At 46.2% G+C, this 17,690-nt stretch overlaps 2 protein-coding genes across 2 annotated transcripts; one reads left to right on the top strand and one right to left on the bottom strand.

Annotated features, from left to right (window-relative positions):
* The first annotated feature begins 3,169 nt into the window (after positions 1 to 3,169).
* On the top strand, positions 3,170 to 3,988 carry LOC147967252 (protein DMP2-like). The gene has a single exon (XM_087531076.1). It carries the CDS (start codon positions 3,170 to 3,172, stop codon positions 3,986 to 3,988), a length of 819 nt encoding a protein of 272 aa, XP_087387202.1.
* A 9,385-nt stretch (positions 3,989 to 13,373) lies between these two features.
* Positions 13,374 to 17,545, bottom strand: LOC125515677 (U-box domain-containing protein 24). Its single transcript, XM_048681192.2, has 4 exons — positions 17,244 to 17,545; positions 15,856 to 16,402; positions 15,419 to 15,728; positions 13,374 to 15,261 (listed from the first exon to the last, which is right to left on the bottom strand). Exons 2-4 carry the CDS (start codon positions 16,393 to 16,395, stop codon positions 13,634 to 13,636), a joined length of 2,478 nt encoding a protein of 825 aa, XP_048537149.1. The 5' UTR covers positions 16,396 to 16,402; positions 17,244 to 17,545; the 3' UTR covers positions 13,374 to 13,633.
* Between the last annotated feature and the right edge of the window lie 145 nt (positions 17,546 to 17,690).

Below are 17,690 nucleotides of genomic sequence, written 5' to 3' on the forward strand. Positions count from 1 at the left end.
GCCAAGTATTTCCCATCTGCGGCAATTCGGTTGCGCGGTATATGTACCGATCTCACCACCGCAGCGTACATCAATGGGCCCTCATAGACGAATGGGGATCTATGTGGGGTACAATTCTCCGTCAATCATTAAGTACCTGGAACCCCTGACAGGGGATTTGTTTACAGCCCGGTATGCTGATTGCATTTTTGATGAGGACAATTTTCCGGCATTAGGGGGAGAGAATAACCACAAAGAATGCCGTGAAATAGATTGGGATGTGAAAGGCATCCAGTCCTTAGATCCACGTACGAATGAATCTGAACTCGAGGTTCAGAAGATTATAAATTTGCAAAATATTGCAAATAATCTGCCAGATGCATTTACTGATTATAAAGGTATCACAAAATCAAATGTTCCCGCTATGAATGTGCCAGAGAGAGTGGATGTGACCCATAGATCTACTCAGCCACCCAAGAGAGGGAGGAATCTGGACACAAAGGACAAGGCTTTGCAGAAGCGTCCAAGGGGAATGAGGAATCCTCAAAAAGTAAATGCAAGTCAACAAGATGTTGATATTCAACCTAGGGTTGAAGGACACCTGAAGGATGTTGGACATCCAGAACCCAACACGAGTGTGCACACAAATTTTGGTGTTGGGACATCGGAAGACCTTGATCCAATTGTTGAGGGAAATCACGAAGGATCAAAAGGTATTGATGAGATATCCATTAATTATATTGATTCAGGAGAATCATACAATAGAAAGACTACAGTTGTCGACATTTATTTCGCCTCTAGAATTGCAGAAGGCCTTGATTTGGATCGAGAGCCTAAGTCCATGGCGGAGTGCATGAAGCACTCAGACTGGTCCAAATGGAAGGCAGCAATTGAGGACGAATTGCGCTCGCTCATAAAAAGAGGGGTATTCACTGCAGTAATATCCACTCCTCAGCATGTGTTCCTTTTGGGAGCAAAGTGGGTTTTTGTTCGTAAAAGGAACGAGAACAATGAGGTGGTGAGATATAAGGCGAGGCTTGTAGCACAAGGGTTCACGCAGAGACCCGGCATCGATTATGATGAAACATATTCTCCTGTTATGAGTGGAACAACGTTCCGATATTTAATATCACTGGCAGTGAAAATGAATTTGTCTATCCAACTGATGGATGTTGTGACTGCATATTTATATGGGTCACTGGATTCGGATATTTATATGAAAGTTCCTGAGGGAATGAATCTTCCGAATCCAAAGGCTAATCGCAACATGTATTGCGTAAAGCTTCAAAAGTCATTATATGGCTTAAAGCAGTCGGGAAGAATGTGGTATAACCGACTGAGTATATTCCTTCTTCAGAAGGGTTACTCAAACAACAGTGATTGCCCATGTGTGTTTATTAAGAAATCTAAGAATAGATTTTGCATTATTTCTGTGTATGTGGATGATCTAAATATCATTGGGACTACACAAGAAATACATGAGGCAAGTAATCATCTTAAGACGGAGTTTGAGATGAAAGATCTGGGCAAGACTAAATTTTGTTTGGGCTTACAACTTGAACATCTTCCTTCAGGAATACTTGTTCATCAGTCTGCTTATATCCAAAAGATTCTTGAGAAATTTAATATGGATAAAGCATATCCATCGAAAACACCAATGGTTGTTAGATCTCTTGATAGAGATAAAGACCCATTTAGACCTAAGGGTGATGATGAAGAGGTATTAGGACCTGAGTTTTCTTACCTCAGTGCTATTGGAGCACTAATGTATCTAGCAAACTGCACCAGGCCTGATATATCATTTGCAGTAAATTTATTGGCTAGATTCAGTGCATCACCAACAAAGAGGCATTGGGTTGGTGTGAAGAACATTTTCAGATATCTTCAAGGCACCAAAGATCTTGGTTTGTTCTATCGAAAAAATCAAGATAAGACCATGGTGGGATATTGTGATGCTGGATACCTATCGGATCCCCATAATGCCAGATCACAGACTGGTTTTGTCTTCTTGAGTGGAGGTACGGCTTTTTCTTGGAAGTCGACAAAACAAACTCTGGTGGCTACATCCACGAATCATTCTGAAATTATTGCTTTGTTTGAAGCATCATGTGAATGTGCATGGCTTCGCAGAATGATTAACTTTATTAAAAGTTCAAGTGGGATTGGATCATGGGAATCACCCACTATTATCTATGAAGATAACGCTGCATGTATTACACAGATGCAAACAGGTTATATAAAGAGTAATATTACAAAGCATATTTCTCCTAAGTTATTTTATCCCCATGAGTTACAGGAAACCGGGGAGATAAATATTTTGCAAACGAAGTCATGTGACAATCTTGCCGATTTGTTTACAAAGTCATTACCAAGTTCTTTATTTGAGAAGTACATCAATGGAATTGGTATGAAACGACTTCGGGACTTGCAAAGTTCAGGGGGAGTGTCTCCCTGAATGATAATCTGTTTGTGATCCTCGGATCTTTAATATTGCACTCTTTTCCTTTATAAGTTTTTCCTAAATGGTTTCTTATGGAAGGTTTTTAATGAGGCAATAGTAATGCATGCATTATGATATGTCGGTTTCTTCTTATTTTCCCATTGGGTTTTGGAAGGAGTTTTTGATGGCATATTGTACATATCACCTCATATTTTTTCTACAGGGTTTTTGGAGGAGACTAATCATGATGATGATCAAGATGTTGATGATGATGTTTACAAGAATAATTGAGGCAGAGATTAGGGGGAGTGTTAGGATTAATTAATTAGTTTAATTAGTTGGAATCTCTGCATGTGGAACCGACAGCCGTTTTCTCTCCCGAACAATCGCATCCTAAATGTAACGGACGCATCGTTCGGATCGTGCCTCTTGTAAACGTCGCGTCTGTGCGACACATCCCTTCCAGGGATATAAATATGTAAATCATCGACAACAATCTATAGCGGTCATTACTGTTCATCGCACTGTTTCTTTACAATTATTGCTAGTCTCTTTTCTGTCTCTCTTGTTGACATATACATGCATTGCCCATTTTTTTTCTACTATTAGTTTGAGCTTTTGGATGAACAGGCTGATGCGGTACAGTTGTACATCTCTCTCTAGCTAGTGTATAAAAGCCCATGCAGCTAGCCAGACGCTCCTAGGTCATTCCATCATCCTCTCTCTCTCTGCCTCGATTTGGTTTCAAGCATGCGGGGCGCGCCAGCAGAGACCGACCTGCTTCCGGTCGGAGAGGGAGGGGAGCCGCCCAAGCCTACACGTCGGGGCGGCTCCAGCAGCTTGTACGACAAGACGCTGTCGACGGCGTCCAACCTGGCGAGGCTGCTGCCGACGGGCACCACCACGGCGTTCCAGACGTTGGCGCCGTCCTTCACCAACCACGGGGAGTGCCTGCCCGTCAACCGCTACTTCACCTGGGCGCTCATCTTCTTCCTCGGCGTGCTCTGCGCGCTCATCTCCTTCACGGACAGCGTCACCGACCGGCACGGCCACACCCACTACGGCTTCGTCCATCCCTGGGGCTTCACGCCCTTCAACTCCGACCCCGACGGCGACGGGACCGTCCCCATCGACGACCGGGAGAGCAGGAGGCGGCGCATGCGGTGGCGGGACTGGCTGCACTCTGTGTTCCGCTTCGTCGTCTTCATCTCGCTCGCCTTCTGCGACTCCGGCGTGCAGAAGTGCCTCGTCCCGCGCGAGAGCCGCCAATGGCGCGAGTTCCTCGTCAACATGCCGCTCGCCTCGGGCTTCCTCGCCAGCTTCGTCTTCATGATCTTCCCCTCCACCAGGCACGGCATCGGCGCCGGCCCCGGGGCCCCCGCCGCCCTCGACGACCTCACCGCACCAATGCCAATGACAATGACAATGCCTCCGTCAAGAAGAGCAAGAGTGCTCCCGCCGCCGCAGACACCCGAGTGGCCCCGTCCACCAGCTATCAGCTCGACCATGTCGTCTAGGTCTAGCTCCTCAAGCTCTAGCTATGGATCGCCGTGCATGCATGCATGGTAAGAGCAACGTGAGTGAGTGTTCGTCTTCTTTAAATAACGTAATCAAATTAATCGTGTGCCCCACAGGACCCCATGCATGCATCAAACGTGTGTCACATGAGATTTGCTTTTCATCTTCTTTTTGGTCCTTCCTTTAATTATTATGTGTGATGTGGGTGTTGAGTGTACGTTTTTCTTTTGCTAGTATATGCATGGCTACCAATTTTACAAAAACCATCCCCTCTCTCAGTGTGTGTGTGTGTGTGGAACTGTTGATCCAATTTTAAAATCATTAGTAGAAAAAGGGGCTTTGGTCCAGCCAGAAAAGAGCATTAATCCCGGTTGCATTACGAACCGAGACTAATGTGAGCATTAGTCCCGTTTCAAGCGGCGAGGGCACCATACAGGCATTACTCCCGGTTCAAATGGGACCTTTAGTACCGGTTCGTGCCACGAACCGGTACTAATGGGGTTGAGACTTTTAGTATCGATTCGTGCCACAAACCGGTACTAATGGTGCAATTTTCAAATCCAACCCCCTCCCCCCCCCCCCCCCCCAGTGCATCGCCTTTTCAGTTTTGTAAAAAGCAAAAGAAAATGATAGAAACTTCAAAATTTAAAATCCTTCGAGAGGTAGTTATGTTACTACATCTACTAGTTAGGAAAATTTAAAAACATAAATTTGGACATGTTTTGCAAAAAATGTAGGGAAAATGTAAAACGGCTATAACTTTTGCATACGATGTCGAAAAAAACGTATAATATATCAAAATGTTCGGAAAGAAAATCCGCATCCAATGGAGACCGCCTACGGCCTGTTTGCAAATTTTTAGAATCCTCAAATTCTAAAAGGAAAAAAAGTTATGCTCAAATTTCAGTTTTTTTTGAATTTTTGTTAAATCTGGTCAAACTACTTATTCAAGAAGTATTAGTGTTACTAAATAATTATTCAAGAATATTAGTGTTACTAAATAATTATTTCAGTTTTTTTAAATTTTGGTCAACTATGGTCAAACTGTGGTCAAACTACTTATTCAAGAAATATTAGTGTTACTAATAATTATTGATTTTTAGAACAATAGTTTCAAACTCAAACAGTGAAATGTGTGACTTCATGCTCAAGCTAAATTCCTGAGGGTTAATAGGATTGCCATCTTACTATTGTCAGGAAAACAACAAGTGCAGACTTGGAAACGAGGGAGAATAGAACCCGAAAGTTAAACGTGCTCAGGCTGTAGATGATTTGGAATGATGAGGGGTGATTAGAGATTAAAGGTTAAATTGAGCAGTGATGAGGGGTGATTAGAGATTAGAGGTTAAAATAATTCAGAAATTTAAAATTCAAAAAAAATTAACAAAATCATAAAATATCCTTTAGTACCGGTTGGTGTTACCAACCGGGACTAAAGGTGGACCTCCAGGCAACGGCCACGTGAAGGGCCTTTAGTCCCGGTTCCAGTTAGAACCGGGACTAAAGGGGGAGGCTTTAGTACCGACCCTTTAGTCCCGGTTCCAGAACCGGGACTAAAGGCCCTTATGAACCGGGACTAAAGGCCCTTTTCTACTAGTGAATCCGAACTTCCCATAATATAGTCAAATTCATAAAAAAAATCTAAATATATCTGTGTGTGTGATTTTCACATTTCAAATTAATTTCTTTCATATTCTATATGTTGTTTTGGTGGCAAGCAAGGTTGTCAAGATCATATATTCTGCAATGGATCAAAACTTTGTGGTAAGGTCACAATAGAACAGGTCATGGCATTATAGTGACTTTTTACGAAACATGAAAATCTTTCAGGTAACCAATGGTGTGCCATAGCACATGAAACAAACCAGAAACACCGAAAACATGGATTTTTCACAACATCTCTATAATCATGCTTGGGGTTCACAGAACATGAAAATCTTAACAGGATCCCAAAACGTTGAGCTATAACTCATAAACAAGCATGGAGCGGTGAAAACAAGGATTTTGACCATGTGTTGTAACAATGCACCTGGGATCGTGAAACATGAAAATGCTCTTGTGTCTGGAGACCCCCAAAATACTAGTGGTAAGTCGAGTTTTGGCTAGGTGGCTCAATCTTCACGAGTTGGAGAAGGGAAGAGGCAAAAATACAAAAAAACATGGAGGTAAACATGAGGACAATGGGATAACTAGCATAGCACCCCTGACATAACACGTAGCCAACAACACACAAAATGCGCACTCATGATTTCGTTCTTCCACACCCAGGGTTGTACCCAAGAAAACCGGGGCCCCGTGCCAAATCCAAAATTAGGCCCTTGATGTAACCAATGGCAATTACGAAAATAAAATTTTATACTCAAAAGGCGACTCTCAAAACTCAAAATTAGTACGTTATTTAGCAGAAGCATGACATCCTTCTAGCATTTCCTGTCACAAAATCTTCAACTTGTTTTTCATTAGCAATCTTCTCCAAAAATGTCATTTGATTAAATTCCCGCAAAATAAAAAAGAAATAGAACATAGAAACAAAAAAGGAATGAAAAGAACTTGGGAAGAAGACCATGTGTGGTGGCCGACGGCAATGCGTCTAGTAGTCTGGTTAAATTTCTAGTCGAGCAGCATAGGTAGCAAGCAGCAACGGAATCTGAAGAAAACAGAGTAGACATGAGAAATCGAGAAGAACACATCGAATAAATAGTTGTTGGATTGAGGATGAAGCGTCCCTATACATTCCAACAATTGATTTATTTCGAAAAAACCGTGAAGGAATTAATCTACCCGCCCTTTGATGGAGGATGGGATTTGCACTGCTCACTGGAAGTTAGAGAATACAGAGAAATGGAAGGAGAAAGAGTATCGGAAGGAGGAGAGGCATGCCGGAGATCAGGTAGCTGTCTGAGTCGCGGTGCATGTTCCCAGTGAATAAGTTCTAGTACCCCGTGCCTTGATTAATCATTAAGCAGTAGAGAATTACATAAAAGTGTTCAAAGAAGCAGTAAAATTGGGGGCCCTGCTCAGCCGGGGGCCCTGTGCAGTTGAACATGTTGCACAGGTGTCCGGTGCGGGCCTGTCCACACCACACACAACGATTGCGGTTTATCATAAACGCAAGTGGAAGCAAGAACAAAGGTGGAAGGTTCTTCCCGGATCCTAGGATACATAGATCTTGCACTCTCTAGAGTCTTGATCGCCTCCACAACAAGGAAAGTGGACTTCTGTGACAAATCTTGTGATATTTGTCATAGATGCATATCTAGTGATGAATTTATGAAAAAAAAAAAGGTCCATGGTAGCACGTCAGTCATAGATGTGCACACCCTCTATTTACCCCCACGCCACCCCTGATCCGGACGAAATGGTGGTGGCGTGGTCTCTCTCTCTCTCTCTCTCTCTCTCTCTCTCTCTCTCTAGCGTCGAGGAGGAGGAGGAGGTTGAGGCACTCCAAAAGAGGGTAAGGCGTCAAAGCGGGATGGGGAAGCTCGGGAGACAAAACGACGCCCCACGAGTTGAGGTAGAAAGTATAATTATTTTCCCCCAGAGTGCCCACGTAGGCCTCGCCGAAAGTATGCTTATTTTCCAAAAAATGGAATGTGAATATAAGTTGTGGGTTCCTGTAAATACATGCGTGGAAACTTTTTGACTGGAGTAAAAATAATCTTATTTATTGCGGCAAAAAATCCACTCAAATGCTATTTAGCAACCTGTCCCATGAATAAAAAAATTCAAACATAATATAGCACAAATCTTTTTTGGCATGTTTTTATCAGGATTTGCCCAAACAGGGCCGTGTGGGACGGGCTTTGCAGCTCGTGGGCTGTGAGGGCCTGAAAGGCCAATAAGTACTAACAAACCCTAGCTAGGTAGGTCCTCTGCTTCCGTCGGCGTTGGCGGCATCGTGCGGGCGCCGTTGCGAGCAGCGACTCCGTGTGTTTCGGGGTGACCGGGAAGGGGGATTGAGCGGGAAGGTTTGGCCCCTCAGCCCTGAAACTAGTTAGGAATGTGATGAATGGTGACCGATCGAGTAGGTCGTCGATTTCCTTTCCGGTGAGCTCGCAGCAGGTCCGCCGCCATGTCGTCCTTCGCCGGTGTATCGGTCCTTGACGGCGACAAGGGGTGCTCTTGCGAGACGTCTGGCTCCTCGTGATCAAGGGCTACTCGGGTAGCAAAAAGGAGGTGGCCACCGGCGCGCGAGAGCACGAGCACTGACCCTTTCATGCAATGCATGGTAGGAGGCCATAATTGGTACATCGACTACTACCCCAACTGCCGGCGAGAAGAGAACCGACTTCATTTCCCTCAGCCTCTCCCGCCTCTACGGAGATGAGAGGTCGAGGAGGGTGTCGAGGCCAAGTTCAGCTTCAGTCTCTGATGTATGTTGGTCGAATTAGTCAACCGCTAGAGCTCTCCAGGCCTCATCCTTGCTGGGGCTGCCACGACTTCCTCACAAGAGATGCCCTTGCGTTTGCAGACACCGATGGCGACTACAGGGTGGGGGCATGTAGCCACGACCTACCCCTCTGTTTTGTACGAGCTCATTGCCATGCTTGCTGCAAACCAGCGGAGATAACACGCTGTATATGGTACGCGTGTTCCTTAATCAAGTCTGTGTGTCTGTGTGTCTTGCTTTTAATTGTCTCATCAATCATGTAGAGTAGTTTGCCTGTGCGCCGAATCAGAAAAATCCTCTTGAGAGAGAGAGAGATGGTAGTCTGTGTGTCTTGCTTTTAATTGTCTCATCAGTCATGTAGAGTAGTTTGCCTGTGCGCCGAATCAGAAAAATCCCCTTGAGAGAGAGAGAGATGGTAGTCTGTGTGTCTTGCTTTTAATTGTCTCATCAGTCATGTAGAGTAGTTTGCCTGTGCGCCGAATCAGAAAAATCCTCTTGAGAGAGAGAGAGATGGTAGTCTGTGTGTCTTGCTTTTAATTGTCTTGTCAGTCATGTAGAGTAGTTTGCCTGTGCGCCGAATCAGAAAAATCCTCTTGAGAGAGAGAGAAAGATGATAGTCTGTGTGTCTTGCTTTTAATTGTCTTGTCAGTCATGTAGAGTAGTTTGCCTGTGCGCCGAATCAGAAAAATCCTCTTGAGAGAGAGAGAGAGAGATGGTAATCTATGTGTCTTGCTTTTAATTGTCTCATCAGTCATGTAGAATAGTTTGCCTGTGCGCCGAATCAGAAAAATCCTCTTGAGAGAGAGAGATGGTAGTCTGTGTGTCTTGTTTTTAATTGTCTCATCAGTCATGTAGAGTAGTTTGCCTGTGCGCCGAATCAGAAAAATCCTCTTGAGAGAGAGAGATGGTAGTCTGTGTGTCTTGCTTTTAATTGTCTCATCAGTCATGTAGAGTAGTTTGCCTGTGCGCCGAATCAGAAAAATCCTCTTGAGAGAGAGAGAGAGATGATAGTCTGTGTGTCTTGCTTTTAATTGTCTCATCAGTCATGTAGACTAGTTTGCCTGTGCGCCGAATCAGAAAAATCCTCTAAAGAGAGAGAGAGATGGTAGTCTGTGTGTCTTGCTTTTAATTGTCTCATCAGTCATGTAGAGTAGTTTGCCTGTGCGCCGAATCAGAAAAATCCTCTTGAGAGAGAGAGAGATGGTAGTCTATGTGTTTTGCTTTTAATTATCTCATCAGTCATGTAGAGTACTTTGCCTGTGCGCCGAATCAGAAAAATCCTCTTGAGAGAGAGAAAGAGATGGTAGTCCGTGTGTCTTGCTTTTAATTGTCTCATCAGTCATGTAGAGTAGTTTGCCTGTGCGCCGAATCAGAAAAAATCCTCTTGAGAGAGAGAGAGAGATGTTAGTCTATGTGTCTTGCTTTTAATTGTCTCATCAGTCATGTAGAGTAGTTTGCCTGTGCGCCGAATCAGAAAAATCCTCTTGAGAGAGAGAGATGATAGTCTGTGTGTCTTGCTTTTAATTGTCTCATCAGTCATGTAGACTAGTTTGCCTGTGCGGCGAATCAGAAAAATCCTCTTAAGAGAGAGAGATGGTAGTCTGTGTGTCTTGCTTTTAATTGTCTCATCAGTCATGTAGAGTAGTTTGTCTGTGCGCCGAATCAGAAAAATCCTCTTGAGAGAGAGTGAGATGGTAGTCTGTGTGTCTTGCTTTTAATTGTCTCATCAGTCATGTAGAGTAGTTTGCCTGTGCGCCGAATCAGAAAAATCCTCTTGAGGGAGAGAGATGGTAGTCTGTGTGTCTTGCTTTTAATTGTCTCATCAGTCATGTAGAGTAGTTTGCCTGTGCGCCGAATCAGAAAAATCCTCTTGAGAGAGAGAGATGGTGGTCTGTGTGTCTTGCTTTTAATTGTCTCATCAGTCATGTAGAGTAGTTTGCCTGTGCGCCGAATCAGAAAAATCCTCTTGAGAGAGAGAGATGGTAGTCTGTGTGTCTTGCTTTTAATTGTCTCATCAGTCATGTAGAGTAATTTGCCTGTGCGCCGAATCAGAAAAATCCTCTTGAGAGAGAGAGAGATGGTAGTCTGTGTGTCTTGCTTTTAATTGTCTCATCAGTCATGTAGAGTAGTTTGCCTATGCGCCGAATCAGAAAAATCCTCTTGAGAGAGAGAGAGATGGTAGTCTGTGTGTCTTGCTTTTAATTGTCTCATCAGTCATGTAGAGTAGTTTGCCTATGCGCCGAATCAGAAAAATCCTCTTGAGAGAGAGAGAGATGGTAGTCTCTGTGTCTTGCTTTTAATTGTCTCATCAGTCATGTAGAGTAGTTTGCCTGTGCGCCGAATCAGAAAAATCCTCTTGAGAAAGAGAGATGGTGGTCTGTGTGTCTTGCTTTTAATTGTCTCATCAGTCATGTAGAGTAGTTTGCCTGTGCGCCGAATCAGAAAAATCATTTTGAGAGAGAGAGATGGTAGTCTGTGTGTCTTGCTTTTAATTGTTTCATCAGTCATGTAGAGTAGTTTGCCTGTGCGCCGAATCAGAAAAATCCTCTTGAGAGAGAGAGAGAGATGGTAGTCTCTGTGTCTTGCTTTTAATTGTCTCATCAGTTATGTAGAGTAGTTTGCCTGTGCGCTGAATCAGAAAAATCATCTTGAGAGAGAGAGATGGTAGTCTGTGTGTCTTGCTTTTAATTGTCTCATCAGTCATGTAGAGTAGTTTGCCTGTGCGCCGAATCAGAAAAATCCTCTTGAGAGAGAGAGATGGTAGTCTGTGTGTCTTGCTTTTAATTGTCTCATCAGTCATGTAGAGTAATTTGCCTGTGCGCCGAATCAGAAAAATCCTCTTGAGAGAGAGAGATGGTAGTCTGTGTGTCTTGCTTTTAATTGTCTCATCAGTCATGTAGAGTAGTTTTCCTGTGCGCCGAATCAGAAAAATTCTCTTGAGAGAGAGTGAGATGGTAGTCTGTGTGTCTTGCTTTTAATTGTTTCATCAGTCATGTAGAGTAGTTTGCCTGTGCGCCGAATCAGAAAAATCCTTTTAAGAGAGAGAGATGGTAGTCTGTGTGTCTTGCTTTTAATTGTCTCATCAGTCATGTAGAATAGTTTGCCTGTGCGCCGAATCAGAAAAATCCTTTTGAGAAAGAGAGAGATGGTAGTTTATGTGTTTTGCTTTTAATTATCTCATCAGTCATGTAGAGTAGTTTGCCTGTGCGCCGAATCAGAAAAATTCTCTTGAGAGAGAGAAAGAGATGGTAGTCTGTGTGTCTTGCTTTTAATTGTTTCATCAGTCATGTAGAGTAGTTTTCCTGTGCGCCGAATCAGAAAAATCCTCTTGAGAGAGAGAGATGGTAGTCTGTGTGTCTTGCTTTTAATTGTCTCATCAGTCATGTAGAATAGTTTGCCTGTGCGCCGAATCAGAAAAATCCTTTTGAGAAAGAGAGAGATGGTAGTCTATGTGTTTTGCTTTTAATTATCTCATCAGTCATGTAGAGTAGTTTGCCTGTGCGCCGAATCAGAAAAATCCTCTTGAGAGAGAGAAAGAGATGGTAGTCTGTGTGTCTTGCTTTTAATTGTTTCATCAGTCATGTAGAGTAGTTTGCCTGTGCGCCGAATCAGAAAAATCATCTTAAGAGAGAGATGGTAGTCTGTGTGTCTTGCTTTTAATTATCTCATCAGTCATTGAGAGTAGTTTGCCTGTGCGCCGAAACAGAAAAATCCTCTTGAGAGAGAGAGAGATGATAGTCCGTGTGTCTTGCTTTTAATTGTCTCATCAGTCATGTAGAATAGTTTGCCTGTGCGCCGAATCAGAAAAATCCTCTTGAGAGAGAGATGGTAGTCTGTGTGTCTTGCTTTTAATTGTCTCATCAGTCATGTAGAGTAGTTTGCCTGTGCGCCGAATTAGAAAAATCCTTTTAATAGAGAGAGATGGTAGTCTGTGTGTCTTGCTTTTAATTGTCTCATCAGTCATGTAGAGTAGTTTGCCTGTGCGCCGAATCAGAAAAATCCTCTTGAGAGAGAGATGGTAGTCTGTGTGTCTTGCTTTTAATTGTCTCATCAGTCATGTAGAGTAGTTTGCATGTGCGCCGAATCAGAAAAATCCTCTTGAGAGAGATGGTAGTCTATGTGTCTTGCTTTTAATTATGTCATCAGTCATGTAGAGTAGTTTGCCTGTTCGCCGAATCAGAAAAATCCTCTTGAGAGAGAGAGATGGTAGTCTGTGTGTCTTGCTTTTAATTGTCTCATCAGTCATGTAGAGTAGTTTGCCTGTGCGCTGAATCAGAAAAATCCTCTTGAGAGAGATGGTAGTCTATGTGTTTTGCTTTTAATTATGTCATCAGTCATGTAGAGTAGTTTGCCTGTGCGCCGAATCAGAAAAATCCTTTTGCGAAAGAGAAAGAGATGGTAGTGTGTGTGTCTTGCTTTTAATTGTCTCATCAGTCATGTAGAGTAGTTTGCCTGTGCGCTGAATCAGAAAAATCCTTTTTAAGAGAGAGATGGTAATCCGTGTGTCTTGCTTTTAATTGTCTTATCAGTCATCGAGAGTAGTTTGCCTGTGCGCCGAATCAGAAAAATCCTCTTGAGAGAGAGATGGTAGTCTGTGTGGCTCCATTATATCATCGGCTTAATGGCAATCTCAAATCCCAGCCGTACACTCAAAAGGTGGTCTCTTAGTACCATGAGCAATGCACATAAATTCCATGTCTGCATAACATCAGATACTAAAAGACACCTCTTGAAATATGTGAGAGCAAAAATAACAACAATGAAACCCGTTTAATGCAAGAATCATCTAGCATTTGCTTTGCTTAACAAGGCAAACGGAGTGACTACAAGATCAGGTAGCAATACAAACAATCTCATTGTAGACACTCCCGTTGCCTTTACCATGGCATAGTAGCAATCATCGGCTACAACGAAAATGCACACACAAATTGACCTTGGCCTCAGAAATCTGCAACTATGCAATAATCAACTAATAATCTGCAACTAGAGAGTTTGTTTATAGGCAGGCAGGCAAGCAATAATCCACAGCAAGATGCTATGTACACATTTTCTCATCTGCACATACATCTTTATTATATATCAGGGTGCAACTTAACAAATCATCACCATCACATGTCTTCAATTGTGCTTGTGATTGCCATACTTGATACTCCTACCCTATTATATTAATTAATAAACATGAACAAACCAATAAAATCAAGCTACATACACATTTACATCCATCATATATACTTTTTACATACAAAAAAGCAAGGTTCGAATTTCAAACAGAGAGGATGGCGCCAACAAGATGATGGATGTCATGTTCATGGCCGGCGTGCTTGGGCATGGAACGCGCTGGAGAAGTTGGGGATCCTGTCCAGGTGCCGGAGGGCGCGCTCGGCGGTGTGCCGGGTGCGAGGGTCGCCGTTGCGGTACGCCTCCACCAGCGCCGACGCCACTGTCTGGTCCGCCGCCACCTCCTGCGCGATGTCCTCCACCCGCAGGATGCGCTCCACCACCCACACCGCCCGCCGTCGCAGCGCCTCCGTCCGGTTCTCCACCAGGATGTCCACCACCGGCCGCAGCCCGTCGGCATCCCCAAGCACCCCCACGCCCTCCGCAGCCTCCACCCCGTCCCCCACCAGCGTCGCCAGTGCCGCCAGCGCCGCCTCCACCACCTCCGGGTTCAGGTGGTCCAGGCACGCCACCAGCCGCTCCACCGCCTTGCCGCCGGCCCCGCCTTCAGCCAGGCAGAAGCTCTCCCGCAGCGAGCAGAACCCACCGTGCACGCGGCACACCCCCACCGGACGACCTGCAGCCGCACCCGTCGACGATGGCGCCCCGAAGCACGCGCACAGGAAGCTGCTGCCGGAAGGCGCTGGCGGCGGGGGGTCAGGGATGACCGTCAGGTTCCTCGTCTCCAAGGACAGCTTCTCCAGCGCCATCGCCGAGTAGAGCTGCACCGCGTCCTGCCCGTTCACCTGCACCAGCTCCACAAACAAGGGCGCCAGGGCGGCCTCCCGCGCGAACTCCACGTACTCCGGCGCCTCCTGCAGCATGCACGTCAGCCTGTACATCACCTTCACCATGCCCTCCGTCAGCGGCGTCGTGTACCGGTTCCCGCGGATGGCGCCCCGCCGCAGCTCTGCCAGCTTCGTGCTCAGCGTGCCGAACGCTCCCAGCTCGAACAGCTGCCGCGTCAGCTTCGAGTCCCTCTCCGGGAGGTCGCCCAGCAGGCCCACGGCTGCCGCCTGCTCCTCTGTCACGCCGCCACCACCGGCGTCGGATATCACCCGGAGCAAGCTGCTGAGGTGGCCGCCGAGTGCATCCGCGAGCTCGGCGCCCATGTACGGCGACACGTTGCGCAGGAGCTTGAGGGACTCGACGCGGATCTCCCGGTGAGCTGCCTCCAGGAACTGGATCAGGCTGATGGTGGCGCCGGAGCTCTTGATGGCCGACACCACGTCTTGGGCTGTGTCCGGTGAGCTGGTGAGGCCGACCAGGACGTTGAGCAGCTTGCACTCCACGGCAGGGCCGGTGTTGCTGATGAGATGGAGCAGGCTGTGCACCACGTCCTCGGACAGGAGCGTCTGCGTGCCGGCGTCGTCCAGCGGGATGGAGCGGAAGCTGGCCCCGGAGGCGACCAGGTTGGCGAGGATGGTGGCGGAGACCTCCTTGAGCCTCATGGGGAAGTGGCTGCTGGCGCCGACGGAGAAGAGGTCCTTGACCAGCGGCGGCAGGATGCCGGCCTGCAGCAGTATCTTGGCGCTCAGCTCGTTGGATGACATCTCCCTCATGGCCTTGAGCGTAGCCTCCCTCGCCGGCAGGCCGCCGGTCTTGATGATGCTCACCAGAAGAGTTCCAACCTGCTCCGCCACCACCACCTTGACGTCGTTGGCCAACGCGAGCTCGCCGAGGTACTCAACCATGGTAACCTGCACCTCAGGCCCGCCTGCAATTCAAACCAGAAGTTGGAAAATTAAGACCACAAATTAACCTCTGGGAAACATTCTAAACCTTTTGCAGTTCAAAACAGAGGACCAGACCAGAATTAGCAAAACTATAATAGTACGAACATGGTGAAGCAAAGTGAAGATAATGATGCAAACCTTGAAGCAGTTTGGTGAGGAGAGGCTGCAGCCTGCCATTTTCAGCCATTTGCTTGATGTTGGTGTCATACTTCTCCAGATTTTTGAGTGTCTTCTCTGCTTTCTCCACGGCCATCATGTTCTCCGACTTGCTGCTCCCCATGCCAACCAGCAGGAGTATGGCCCCATAGATGGCACCGATCCTTACGCACACGGGCTCATACTCTGACAGCTCATACAGCAGGGAAACTGCAAGCTCCCTCTCCTGGATATGCTCGTTCGACAGGAACTTTATGATGGTGCGCACCGTGTCGCCTTTCCCCAGCTCTTCCTGCAAAAGAAACCAAACATACATACATACATACATACATATAGTTACTTACTTACTTGAATAGCTAGCATATACACTGGGCCAACTGTGGAAAATCCATCAGGACTTCAGGAAAGAAAAGAAGAACCTTGTTCTGATCATTGTCCTCGACGACGGTGCGGAGGACCTGCAGGGACTTGAGCCGGACCCTCCTGCTGCTGCTCTTGAGCAAGTCGGCGAGCGTGGATATGATGCCCTGGGCACGCACGAGGTTCTTCTTGGCGCCGCTCCGCTGGCATATCTGCGAGATGTACGCCATGGCACGCAGGGTGTCATCCTCGTCGTCCTCGGGGTGCATGTGGAGCGCGTTGCACGCCTTCTCGAGGTCCTTCTCGTCGTTCCTGGCCCTCCACTCGTCGATGACATTGCGGAGGGCGATGCTGGGATTGATGTCGGTGGTGCGAAGCTCGCGCTGCGTCAGCGGGCAGGTGGGCCTGCGGCCATTGTCGCGGCACTCGCGAAACCACTTGAGGATGGCCTCACGCTCGAAGGTCTGTCCGGTCTCAATGGTGACAGGATCCTGCATCACCTGCTTGGTGAGCGGGCACATGAAGGCCTCGAACGCCGCCTCCTGGTACCCCTCGGTGGACTGCTCCTCCAGCTCGCCGTCCGAGTTCCGGGCCATCATCTTGCAGCTGTGCAGTGCGGATGCCACACAAGTCAGATAACGAATTGTGGGATACATATGGTAAGAATGAATTAATACTGGTGTGGATACAGCAACAGCAGCAGAAATAGCAGTGGTGCAGTGAACTAATAGTTTTGGCAATATCTTGGGTATATATATTGTAAGAAATAATTAATACTGACATGTATACAGCAGCAATAGCAATAGCAATAGTGCACTCACTAAGATTTTTCTGAAGCCGAGATCCTGGGTATATAGACTGTAAGGATTCATTAATACAGGCATGGATACAGCAGCAGCAATAGGAGTGCAGTTTGTTGAATTTGAAATTAAGATTGGGGCTGTTGATGGATGGAACATAAATAAACATGATTTAATATCAATAGTGCACTTAGATACAGCAGCATATAAATTAAGATTGGGGCTAAGATTTAATATCGGCATAGATACAGCAGCAGCAGCAGCAGCAATAGCAATGGTCACTGAAACTGAATTCGTTTTGGTAAAGTTGAGTTATCTGTTTTTTTGTTTTTGTTTTTTTTTAACCCAATATTATATACTCTGTTAAAGATGAATGATGAAGCAATTCTTGCTGCCCCCCTACCCTGCCTAGGAATGGAATTGAATTGAAGGTCCAAACCTACAAAACTTGTCCCCAACCCAATACTCTATTAGAAATCGAAATCAAAATCAATGGGGAGGGCAACCCAAGCAAGCAAAGGCCCCAAGGCAGGGATGAAGCAGTAATCTTTCTTACTAATTGGTTTGGTGGTTGCGATTGCAGCGTGGGGTGGGAGAAGATGGAGGGGAGGGGAGGGGATCAAGTAATAATAAAGTAAAGAGCAAACCTCCTGATAGATAGAGATGAGGTGGATCTGCGCGGCGGCGGCGGCGGCGGCCCTGGCCCTGGCGGGCAGCAAGAGGAGAGGAGAGGAGAGGAGAGTCGGCGGCGCAGGAGGAATCAGCCAGCGGAGGAACGCAGGAGGAATGGGGAATGGAGGGCGGCGGCGACGAGGAGGGGAGGGGAGGGGAGGGCAGCTGAATCAATCAAAGTCGCAGGCAGGCAGGCAGGGGAAGAAGAAAGAAGAAGCAGCTGTGCTGTGCTGTGCTGAGCTGCCTGCCGACGACAAGCCAGCTCGAAAATGAAATGAAAAGAAAGAAAGTTGCTCTTTTTATTTCATATTCAGACTGCCAAAGTTACTAGTAGTGTACTAGTAGTATCCGATTGACTGAATCCACACCAGATGCAAACGAAAATGGAAGCCCAAAGCAAAGCTGTGCCGAGGTCAACAACA

Source organism: Triticum urartu, chromosome 6A, assembly GCF_056163025.1.
Source record: "Triticum urartu cultivar PI428250 chromosome 6A, HENAU_Tu73, whole genome shotgun sequence".
In the NCBI taxonomy this organism is placed as follows: domain Eukaryota; kingdom Viridiplantae; phylum Streptophyta; class Magnoliopsida; order Poales; family Poaceae; genus Triticum; species Triticum urartu.

What these genes read in the sequence shown, in the direction of transcription:
- LOC147967252 (XM_087531076.1), top strand. Translation starts at nt 3,170, where the DNA reads ATGCGGGGCGCGCCAGCAGAGACCGACCTGCTTCCGGTCGGAGAGGGA.
- LOC125515677 (XM_048681192.2), bottom strand. Translation starts at nt 16,395, where the DNA reads ATGATGGCCCGGAACTCGGACGGCGAGCTGGAGGAGCAGTCCACCGAG. An exon ending in AGGACAATGATCAGAACAAG is followed by an intron (nt 15,729 to 15,855) that starts GTTCTTCTTTTC and finishes TTTCTTTTGCAG; the next exon opens with GAAGAGCTGGGGAAAGGCGA. An exon ending in CCTCACCAAACTGCTTCAAG is followed by an intron (nt 15,262 to 15,418) that starts GTTTGCATCATT and finishes TTTGAATTGCAG; the next exon opens with GCGGGCCTGAGGTGCAGGTT.